Source organism: Chelonia mydas, chromosome 4, assembly GCF_015237465.2.
Source record: "Chelonia mydas isolate rCheMyd1 chromosome 4, rCheMyd1.pri.v2, whole genome shotgun sequence".
Taxonomy (NCBI): Eukaryota; Metazoa; Chordata; order Testudines; family Cheloniidae; genus Chelonia; species Chelonia mydas.
The window spans coordinates 118,683,236-118,695,610 of NC_057852.1; the positions used below are offsets into that span (position 1 = coordinate 118,683,236).

The 12,375-nt window shown below is 40.7% G+C and overlaps 1 protein-coding gene across 21 annotated transcripts in view; it reads right to left on the minus strand.

Moving 5' to 3' along the window:
• Positions 1-3,582: 3,582 nt before the first annotated feature.
• ABLIM2 (actin binding LIM protein family member 2) overlaps positions 3,583-12,375 on the minus strand; it is a 217,640-nt gene continuing 208,847 nt past the window's right edge. For all 21 annotated transcript variants that reach the window (XM_043544704.1, XM_037898124.2, XM_037898130.2 and 18 more), the window contains one exon: positions 3,583-5,368. In XM_043544704.1, coding sequence (XP_043400639.1) covers positions 5,255-5,368 — 114 coding nt within the window. In that variant the 3' untranslated portion in view covers positions 3,583-5,254. The remainder of the gene's footprint in view (positions 5,369-12,375) is intronic.

The following is a 12,375-nucleotide window of genomic DNA, read 5'->3' on the forward strand; positions in this document are numbered from 1 at the left end:
ATGGACAGAGCATAGTCAAAAGTGATGCTAAGATTCTTATCCTGACTCACTGCCTAAGACAGAATCTCCCTCAACAAGCAAAGACACAGCAGAGAAGCAAGTCTCTTCATATCAACAATCTCTACCCAACAGCAGGGTATAGCACCAGGCCATCTAACTGGTATCGTCATCCAAGTATTTCTCTCCAGCAGAGACTGAGCTTGTTGTGCCACAGGGAAAAAGACATATACTTGACTTGTGTATCATCAACATAAAATGATACCTAACCCTGTGTTTTGAACTGATCTCACAAAGAGGCTTCATATACATGTTGAACAACATGAAAGAGAACAGCTCCACATGTCAGTGACAGCACACAGTTGCAAATCATCATTGATTGATTCATATGACACATCACAATTGTCCCTCAGTTGCCCAATTAACAACTCTGCAACAAAACTGGATGCTACTCTAGTGGCAGCTGAAGAACATTAGGACCATCCCTGACAAATGCCACCTCAACTCCAAAAGAAGGCTGGGACGTAGATTGTCATAAGTATCCAAATCCACCCAGACCTGAAAAGAAACTGCCTTTCCAGCCACCCTCCCACAAATGTGGTGGTTGCAGACTGCATTCCAGTTTCAACAGGGGGTTCTTCAGAAAGTAAGTCAAATCAAGGCAGGGGAGCACAGTGCCTGTCAGGAAGCAGTAGATCTTACAATCAAAAGGCCCAGAGAGACAGCCCTGGAGCTGATCTATCTTATCTGCAAATAATATAACAGCATCCTGCTGGTGATCTGCTGAAGGAACTAAGGAGAGTGAAGCAGTCTGGCTTGATGAGGCTGTGCACTCCCTACCTGAAAAAGCTCAGCTGCATGGTTCCTCAGCATTTCATGTGACTGAGGAGAAATTGTGTCTTTTGGCATCAGTCATATCTCCTCTGAAAATCCTCACCTGAAATCCTTGTACAGAAGGTGGTCAGTTGTACGCTATGTAACTTCCCGCAACTGTCTCCTTCCCAATCTGCACCTCAGCTGCTTCAGCTCTCAGAAATCTGAACAGTGCACTCCAGACAGAAGAAACAGCCAGTGTACAGCAAGGAATGAGGGAAAAGACACCCATCTCCTCTGATGATTGTGATCAGGGAGCTGATGGATTTCCTGTATTGAAGGGGAGCGCAGATCAACCCCACGTCTAGTGGGTATTCATTTGTCACAGGATTCATTTGTCTCAAAAGCCAGGGTGATGAAATAAACTGGCTTCAGCATTGCTGTGTATGGGGGAATAACTGAAATGCATAAGGTGATGGCCAAACCACGCAACAGGGGAGACCCGATTGTCTGAGATACACAAATCGGATCCAAAGACAAAACATGGAATCTTAGAGGGGGGGAAACCACAAAGACTTCATTGCTGCTATGAAGACATATATTGGCACCTCATAACTGACATCTATAAGCACAGAAAAATAGCCCATGGGAACACAAGAGATAGCAGCATTTAGTGTTTTATAAACTGTGAAAAGCATTGCCTAAAGCAGGGGTTCTCAAACTTTAGTACTGGTGACCCCTTTCATGTAGCAAGCCTCTGAGTGTGACCCCCCTAATAAATTAAAATCACTTTTTTATATATTTAACACCATTATAAATGCTGGAGGCAAAGCGGGATTTGGGGTGGAGGCTGATAGCTCATGATCCCCCAGGTAATAACCTCGTGACCCCCTGAGCGGTCCCAACCCCCAGTTTGAGAACCCCTGGCCTACGGAATGACAGATGTTCTGCTAAAAGTCCAGGTTTGTAACAGCCATTTCTGGACCACATTACTAGATGGAAAATCCTGGCAAAAATTTATGTAATTACCCTATACCACACTTGTGACATGTTATGTAGATTTCCCCCCATGATTTTCCATTTTGTAGTGCTATTTAGGATTGGCTGTTGGAACACTGCAGACCTAGGAGAATACTGATTACTGATTGTGTAAGTCTATTCACATTTAATAGATGTTTTAGGATACTGCATGTAAAATAAAAGAATAAAACCATAATCTGTATCTCAAAAATAGAGAAAGATACATTTTAGAAATTAAGAGGTCAGATTATAGATTAAAGCTACACTGCAGTGGAAGATGTGATTTACAGTTTGTGGTAAGCATATCTATGGTAGCTTTAATCTAGCTAGCTTGCTAAAAATAGCAATGAAGACACTGGTGCTGCTGTAGGTGGTCAGACCTAGTGATAGTCAGGAACCAGAAGTCAATGATGGAGACAGAGTCAGGAGTCAAACCAATGGTCAGAGCTGGAGTCAGCAGCCAGGGCTGGCATCGAAACAGGGAATCTGGAACAAGGCAGAAGGGCAGGAACCAGGAACAGGACATGACAGGCAGTGCTTACTTTGTAATGAAAGAGGTGCTGGGGCTTGAGTAATTAGGTGATGGGGCTCAAGCAATTTTTTTACTTTCATAACTGATGCGACAAGCCCAAAGGTGTCAGGGCTATGAACTGCCAAGATGAGAGGAGCCAGGGCTAAGCCCCTGGCACAAATCAAGCACTGATGACACGACAGGAAGGCAGGAATCAGGAGCAAGGCAGTGCTCAAGAGTCAGGTGAGAAGGCAAGGTCCAATGTAGAAGCCAGCCAGAAATTCACCCGGTTGCTCAGACAACTTTCCTGTGCCTCCATCTGGTTTAACAGTAAGTCTGAGCCAATCAGAGAGGCCAGATGTCGCCTCCAAATTGGACGATGCCTATGGCAAACTAGGGTCCACCAGCCCATACTACCTGCTGGTGGTACCAGTGAGCTGCCAGATGGTGGCTGTGGTCTCAGAACTGCCACGGACCCAGGTTTGAGACCCATGATACATCACAGGCATGGACTGTAGTGCAGGCTAGCAATGCAAGTACATATCCAGGGGGACTGGATCAGCTTGCACAGCCTGTACCAGCACATCTCTACTGCTGTTTTAATGAGCTAGCTCGATTGAAGCATGGGTATGTTTAAATAACCTGCAAATCATACCTCTGATAGCAATGTAGACATAGCTTCCATCACAATAAGTCTGGTTTAACAGTTCTGTCTGTGTAAAATGGCCTTATTGTGAACGAGTCAGAGGCTCATTAGAAACTGAGTGATTAACCAATGTGGTACACAAAACATCTTTACTAAAATACATGTGCAGGTAGCTGTGTAATGAAAGTGTCAAAAATGCTTATTAAGGCAGTATATTTAAAGACTTACAGTATCACTATGCGTGAAATTCACACAAGTATAGAAGGCCTGCAGGGGCCCAGGCACTACATAAGTGCCATTTAACCCCTATTTTGAGGATTTGTGCAAAGGGGTTGGGTGGGCACTCTAAACAGGAGTGAATTTCACCCAGCGGGTGGAGATGCAAATCTATAGCTTCAACTGACTTCAGTGGGAAAACTCTGAAGAATTCAGTTCTGTGTTAAATATGATGGGGAATCCTGTCTCCTCAATGTGTGAACATGGAGTTATGTTCCTGTAAGTTTAATGAGAGTTACCTATCAGTATCAAGGGATGAAAAGACCTATAGCAACATTACAACTTGAAATTATATACATTAAAATGATTAGCACATGTATCAAGCTATGTTTTCCTTTTTAATGATTTTTCTAGACATACGTATTATCAGACAAAACATTTAGGTCATGAGAAAATATTTATTTCCAACAGCATGAATTTTGAATGTTAATTGGAAGAAGGCATGTTCAACGCTACAATTTCTCCATCACTGGACCAGTTGAACTAGTGTGAAGCAGTGCATATATTAAAGTTACTTTAAGGAAATGCAAAAAGACAGAGTGATGTAGAAGATGAGTACAAACATTCAAGACAGTAAAAATGCAGAACGCTAACATATGGCTGAAAAATGTACTTTTTTTTAAATGCTCTTTTAGTATCACATAAAACTAGCAACTCACTTTAAAAACATTCTTCATCAGCAACTGTATTTTTGACCATATGAAATTATTAAATTTAATACTGTCTTTCAGCTGGAAAAGATCTTAATATCTAATGCTCATATCAAACATGTAGATTTTGTTAACTTTACTTGTTATTTAAGATAAAGTTTCAAGGTGCTGCACCAATAATACATAGGATTTTGATTTGATTTGTACAGAAACATGCAAATATTAATGAACAAGGGTTTTGATAATAGATATATTTGGTTACCATTTGATAATTATTGAGAGAGTACATCAAGCTTTTGTTGTTGTTTTTTTTTTTTTTGTTACATTTTATGCTGAACGCTACGATTCCACAGCTACTAAATTGCCACCATAGCTCTTCAGGCTTAAAAAGTAAAGCCAAAGAGTGGAGGAAATAAGTATGCCTTTATGCTTTAACATATATTTACAAAACAATATTATTTTATATGTAGCTAGAGAGAGAATTAAGATTTCATGGTATTTTTATCAGCACGAAATGTAAAAAATCCCCAAAAGATTAGGAAAACCCAAGTAACTGGTACTTTACACCCTTGAACCAGTTTTATATAAGGCTTTAGTTTTCCTGATGAATGGGACATAAAACTTTTCTTAGTAGGTCTCTTTATATGCTTTAGTCATTATAACTGTAATTTGTCACAATATACTTTGTAATAAAATAAAATCTCTTTGTGTTGTAATTGAACATAACTAGTTACCATTTAGATGTATGTGATCTTTTAGAGAGTAGCTTCCATCTAAAGTGTAAGAACTAGATTTAAGGTGCTTTGATAGTTTTGCTTTCATTCCTAAAATGTACCACACAAAAACAGTTGCAACTTGCTGAAATGCTTTTCTTTGGCCTTTACCACATTTTTTAAAAAATAGCCTATTATCCCCCCCGTAGGAGAACTGCATGTTCATTAGTCATGGGATTTCTAAATTTCATCATTATTGTAAAACTTATTGAAATGAAATGTTAGGTGGATTTCTTTTGTCACAGCTACATTTCTTTCTCTTCCCTTTTTAAAATCTCCTTTTGCATCAAGCAATAACCACAAGCAACAATTAATTTAAAGCTAGATTTTTGTATGTTGTAAACTGGCTAGGACCAGGAGCTACTGACAGAACCAGCCAGTCATGCAATGTCAGCAAATTACCTCTATACCAATGCACTACCATTTAATCTTTTCCGTCGTTTCCCTCCCACATACACTAGCACAATGAAGCTGGACAATGGTTCAACAGTAACTGCATATGATAGTGCTGGCAAGACAATTTTTGTTTTGATTAACCACATTTGTTTTTTTTTCTGTCTGAGCGAGGTTAGAAAAGCAGGGCCTTTTTCTTTAGGTCATTCCGCTTCCAAAGTGCCAGACGATCAAATTCTTCAATGTTCATTTTGAAGACTTCCTGGAACTCTTCAGGGGACAAGTGCCTCTTGAAAAAGAAAATACAAAGATATGGTAAGTGCTTTCATAAAGAAGGAGTATTTCTCCCTTTCCTGCACTATGAAAAAATGTACTGGGATTTTCATTTGAATTCCCAAACTGCTTCTGTAAAAGACTGCATCAAAATCAAATAAGCTAAGATCTCTTGGGAAATGAAATTGACAGCAGTGGCTTACTTGTACAAAAAGAGAACTTTTCCAATACAGTTCCCACTGAGTAGATGCCAGGGCTTTGGGAAAGAGATTTAGATATTTCTACATATAACTTGATGATAGAACATACTGAGACCTATTTAAGCCAATCTGGTAATTTAAAGAGATTGTTATCAATTTAATTTCAGAGCTGGATTTCCCTCCCTTGATCTATATAATAAGTCCAACAGACACCATCATAGTTCACTAATAGTAACCTTGTAACAAACGAGAGACCATGCTGCTAAGCTCTTACATGCAAAATGTATTTCTACATGGGGTTAGAATCATATCACAATGAGATGTTGGATAAGGCTGATTTGAAATGACATGAGCTGGGCTTTTATTTGATGTTTCCAGTTTTCTCAGCATAAACTGAGATACAGAGCAAAAAAGAGAGAATTACAAAAATAATACTGCCAATAGGGCTAACATAAGGGACCTCTGTGATAAAGTTATGCTTAATACCTAATTATTATATTTACAGAAAAGTCTGCAAAGACTAAAGGTGTACAGTTCAACTATAAATGAAAAATAATTTTTAGATTCTCCATTAGCTATTTTGGACTCAATTCTGTCAAAGCATTTTACAAATATTAAGGCTCACTGCATCTGTAAGGTAGAGATTATACCATCTAAAACTGATATAATCCACAATTACCAAGAGTGACAATTTTGGGTACCCAACTGAGACCCAATTTTCACCAACTCCTACTGAAAGTACTGCAAGCTGAGGGAGTGCAGCACGTTGAAAATCAGCCGCTCAGTGTCTCAAGTTGTGCTCCCCAAAACAAAGGTTTACAAAATCAAAGGCCGCTTTTTGGAAATGTTGGCCTGATTAACTTCACAGCCCCTGGACTTGTGCTCCTCAACCCTGCTACTCTGTATTGTGTGGCTGGGAAAAAGGGAGCAAGGGAACACCCTCCCCCTGCCTATTATTGCTATTATTAGTAATAATTATTATAGTATTAATAATAATTACTATAACCTAGGAGCTTCAGTCATGGACCATGACCCCATTGTGCTATGCACTGTATAAACACAGAACAAGAAGATGGTCCCCAAAGAGCTTACAATCTAAGTATAAGACAAGAGACAACAGAAGGATACAGACAGGGGAGTACAAGGAAACAATGAGACAATAGTGGTCAGCATGACAGTGTCGGCACACCAACAGCCTAACCTGGCTGCAACCCCCATTTTGGATACCCACGGCCCCTCAGCCCAGCATTATTCCCCCACACCCCACTTGAGCACCATCCCCTACAACTCAGGATCACCAAGTCCCCCCACCACAGCAATGCCAGGCCCCTCTCTTCATGAACACCAGCTCCTACCCCAGGCTCCCCCCTAGCAGCAGCAGCGATTATAAAATTGTCTGCAGCTCTGGAAAAACTTGCTCCCAAAAAGATATCATCAAACTGGAGAGACTTCAGATAAAAGTAACAAAACTAATCATGGGGCTGAAGAATTTGATTTATGAGGAAAGATTAAAAGACCTAACAATGTATCAGCTTGGCCAAATGATGACTAAGGGGGCGTATGATAAATGTCTACAAGAGTTTGAAGGGTCTAAATACCAAGGGAAAAGACCCACTGAGAGGTTATGGCAATTATTCATATTTTTCTCAGTACATATGATTTTAATTTTGTTGGACTTTACCTATAGCTGAGAACTTAATGCTCTTCACTAATGAAGTTGGGGAGAACAAGTCCCAAAGAAATCTAGGAGTGAATTTTCTCTCTCATCAGCTGTTTGAACATTAATTATCTTCAATGAAATTCTCTGGCCTCAATAGCCAAACCAAAGAAGGGGAATTGAAAATTGATGTCTGAGGGGGAGCGAGAATGTAAACTTGTGCGTGTGTGTATTTTATAAGGCTATGATATGACTCTGAAGTCCTTGTAGGAATGGCTCAGTGAAAAGCAAGTTAAAAATTCCAACCCTGTTTTGTGCGACTCAGTCACCATTAAAGAAACGCAGGCTGGTTTTGTCAGAACTGCAGTATTTTAGTCATTTTCAGTTGTATCATAAAATATTGCTTAATGGTATCGTTTTTATCCCACATACATGCTCACAATCTTTTATTAATCTAAAAACCAGAGTTGTGTGATCACTGATATTGTATCTTATGTTGCTGGCATTGGCTCCTGCACCGTGGCACACAGAGTGACAAATGACATTTTTGTGCACTCACAACTTGTTTGGTGCTGTACCGAATACAGAGGAAGACTGACTCCCTTTCCCAAAGTGACAATCTAAGGGCCACGCTGACATCAAATGGGAAAAACCGGCATAAAGATTAGAAAACTAAACAAGTTTCAATTTGTGTGGCTTCCTTCAGATTGTTCTTGGGGTGGGCTGCCTTCTCTTGAAAGGCAAGGAGGCAAAGCCCACTAAAATATGCAGAATCCCTGAGATCGAGGGGAAAATTATGCAGATCTCAGGGCATCCATGGAGGGCAGAGGTGGTTGTACAGATGCACATTGGTTGTAAATTTCCTGACCTCCCTTCCCCACCTTCTGAGTCAGAGCATGCGCCCTTACCAAAAAGTGCACGTTTTTCTAAGAGCATAGGCCTGTGAGACTAAGGGTCTGGTTCTCCACACTGGCATTCTCCCACTGTAACTCTACTGATTTCAATGGGATTACAGCAGTGTAAAGAACTGATTGCTTGGAGCTGCCGTTGCTCTTAACCTCTTAACCATCCCACCATCAACCTCAGCCTGAACCAGTCCACTCAAGAGATCCACTTCCTGGACACTATGGTGCTAATAAGCGATGGTCACATAAACACCATCCTATACCGGAAACCTACTGATCGCTATGCCTACCTACATGCCTCCAGCTTTCATCCAGACCACACCACACGATCCATTGTCTACAGCCAAGCTCTACGATACAACCGCATTTGCGCCAACCCCTCAGACAGAGACAAACACCTACAAGATCTCTATCAAGCGTTCTTAAAACTACAATACCCACCCGCTGAAGTGAAGAAACAGATTGACAGAATCAGAAGAGTACCCAGAAGTCACCTACTACAGGACAGGCCCAACAAAGAAAATAACAGAGCCATCACCTTCAGCCCCCAACTAAAACCTCTCCAGCGGATCATCAAGGATCTACAACCTATCCTGAAGGACGACCCATCACTCTCACAGATCTTGGGAGACAGGCCAGTCCTTGCTTACAGACAGCTCCCCAACCTGAAGCAAATACTCCCCAGCAACCACACACCACACAACAGAACCACTAACCCAGGAACCTATCCTTGCAACAAAGCCCGTTGCCAACTGTGTCCATATATCTATTCAGGGGACACCATCATAGGGCCTAATCACATCAGCCACACTATCAGAGGCTCGTTCACCTGCACATTATAGACCTAAAAGTTGCAATTCTTCAACAAAAAAACTTCAGAAACAGACTCCAATGAGAGACTGCTGAATTGGAATTAATTTGCAAACTGGATACAATTAACTTAGGCTTGAATAGAGACTGGGAGTGGATGGGTCATTACACAAAGTAAAACTATTTCCCCATGTTTATTCCCCCCCCCCCCCCCGACTGTTCCTCAGACGTTCTTGTCAACTGCTGGAAATGGCCCACCTTGATTATCACTACAAAAGATTTCCACCCTCCCCCCCCCGCTCTCCTGCTGGTAATAGCTCATCTTAAGTGATCACTCTCGTTACAGTGTGTATGGTAACACCCATTGTTTCATGTTCTCTATGTATATAAATCTCCCCACTGTATTTTCCACTGAATGCATCCAGTGAAGTGAGCTGTAGCTCATGAAAGCTTATGCTCAAATAAATTTGTTAGTCTCTAAGGTGCCACAAGTCCTCCTTTTCTTTTTGCGAATACAGACTAACACAGTTGCTGCTCTGAAACCTGTCTATATTAACACTAGAGTATAGTAGTTCATGCTACTGTAAAAAAAGGAGTCACCAAAGTATTGCTATCATAATTTAGTAACCCCCATTAACACACACACACACACACACACAGAGGAAGCATTAGAACACAAGAGCTTATTCTGAAGAATTACAGTAAACTGCAACCACTTTTGGAAACTGTATCATTAATTAAAAGTTGTGCTAAATCTCTTTAAAGCAAGGAGGAAGGCAAGCATTACAATGTGAAATCCTCATTTTCCAACATACAGGCTCATTAAAGTGAGTATTACAGATACGGGCTCATTACATTGCCTGCCAGAAGAAAGGTAATTAATTGCACTGTCAAACAGTCATACATAATGTTTTAAATGATGCTTTTCTCTGCAAATTAATGAGGCTTGTCTCTGTTTTTCTGTGGCCTGTTTAAAAAAAACACAAAGCAGTTTAAATAGATTTATAATGTTTATTCAGTTCAGTTAACTTTGTTTTCTTTGAGAAGAATTGTGCTTGTAATGAAATCCAGAGATCTTCAAAACTAATAGTTAGCAACATCACATTAATGTGAATAAGTTATGGTAGGGGAAGGCTGCAGTTAACCTACACCCATATTGCCTCAAGCTGTGGTCATGTCAGCTTGCACAACCAAAGCAGGCTTTTGCTGTGTCAGTAATTAGATGAGAGATCTCAAGGGAACAGGTGCTAGAAATTCAGTAGGTATTATACATCCTTGTCAGTCAATAGTGAACCAATGATCCAATGTAATGCAAAGTACTGCATGGCTGGAGAGGATGAATTTAAGAAGAGAAAAACCAAGGTCCTGTTCACTTGTTGTCATCAAAAGTATCATTTTATTTCTGTTTGTTTATTTCCCATGTCCTGAGCAAATTAGAGCTAGGCTTTATATTACGCCAACCTGAATCCATACTGTGCTTTCAGCTGGACACACTTGTTCTAAAATATTATTTATATTTATATAGTATGCTGTTAAACAGTTGCTTTGTTTCATTTCAGTGGGAACCACACTGATCATATCACCTGCACTCTGCCTATTAATCCATCTCTGCCAGGACTGCTATTGACATTCCCAAACCTCTGAGCAACAGAATCTGGGAGTAACAGTTGCAGAATCTGGCCCTGTGCTAGCATCCAGCTCCCAATATAAAAAATTGTCAGAAAAATCTGGGACAGACTGTCAGCCCCTCACGAACATGGGACAGCAGATAGTCACACAAGTAGCCTACTTTCATTTCAGCTCTCCAACGTGAGTAAGTTGCTGCTCTGTCCTGGGTAGGTGATCATTCATTTCTTGAGTGTAAAGATAATAAAACTTTCACCATTCTAAATAGCTCACTAATAAAAGGAATTTGGGTTAAAAATAACTTTCCCCCCATGACTTAACCCTGGCCCTAACCTTATCATGTTCAACCATCATTACTTGGACACCATCTGGCCCTTTTGTGCTTCACTCTACTGCCTTATTGACTACCTACCTTGCTGCTACAAGAGTTGTCTAACCTTCCCCCCTCTCTACTTTGCTGCTTGTGGCTCAGCAGGCTTCCTGGATGCTTCTTCCAAGCCTACCACATGGCTAATTATAAAACTGTAATTAGCCATGTGCTAGGCTCCCAAGGGAGCATTCGGGGTTATTCTCATCTATGGGGTAATTAGGCTGCACACTTGATAAATATTTCAGTCTATTAAGTAATTATGTGATTGGAAAAAATGCTTAAGTGGTGGCACAAGCTGCCTTCTAAGGAATGTTAAAAGATATCACAATATACAATAACTCCATTGACTACGGATATAACTGGTGACTACAGCTGTCACCGAGCTAGACATTGGCATTTAGCCACAGCCTTAAGCAAGAGGGAGGTGGAGTGGAGTGGCAGCATCCCACAACCCCTGGGGAGTGAGAACGCTTCACTCACACAATCTACTCCCCTTCAGCATGCCTGGCCGGATCTTTAAGCTGCTGCTGTGGCAGATGGGGAAAGGTAGATGGAACCATGGCCTTGCCCCCTTTAGGCAATTTGTGTCCTCAGAAAGGCTCAGAGGGAGCAGTTCCTGAGTGCCCTCGTGCAAGATGTGCAATAGGAAGAGGATTCGTATGACCTCTCTCCTGCCCTTCCAGCCCCCTGCACAGGGCCTCTGGCTCTTTGGATGTGCCTTGCCTTACATCTCAAGACATTATGAGATTACAGAGGAGCTCCATTTTACTCAGTGATGTTACTGTGGGACATCTCGTAACCCCTTGTGATGTATCACAAGGCTCTAGGAAAACCATTTCCAGCACCACTAAGCCTATACTATTTTTCCCCTCATTAGGCAATTACCCAAGAAGCTAAAGATTTCTAATATGGGATTAAAACAATATTTTTATTATTTAATATTTTAATTATTTCACGCAGTGGAACTATTCTCCTATCCAGTGATATAGCATCATGTAACTCTGAGGATAACTTGTGTCACCACACTATTATTCAACAAAATGAACTTGTTCCTATTGGGAATTACATAATTGGTCCCTCCATGGGATCTATAATTAAAAATGTTATGATAATGTATGGAAAGTGTGTACTGTGCATGCAAAGAAGACTGTTTGTTTTAACAATTCAAGTTTTATAACCACTGCTTTACCTTAAAAAAGGCAGATAATGTTAAGTTGTGGAATCCAAAGACGTTTATTATTTTGTTAGTATGAATGTTACTGCTCACGTGTGGTTCCAAACTGACAGCTGATGCTCAGAGGCTCGATCTCAGCAAACTTGGACTTGAGCTCTATAGACCTGATCCAAAAAGTTGCCATTTAATTAACAGGGCTTTTGAGCTTGTTCCTAAAACATGTCTTCTAGTTTGTCCTGGGTCTGGGCTTCATAGTGTCCATCTGAGCATCTTCTACCTAC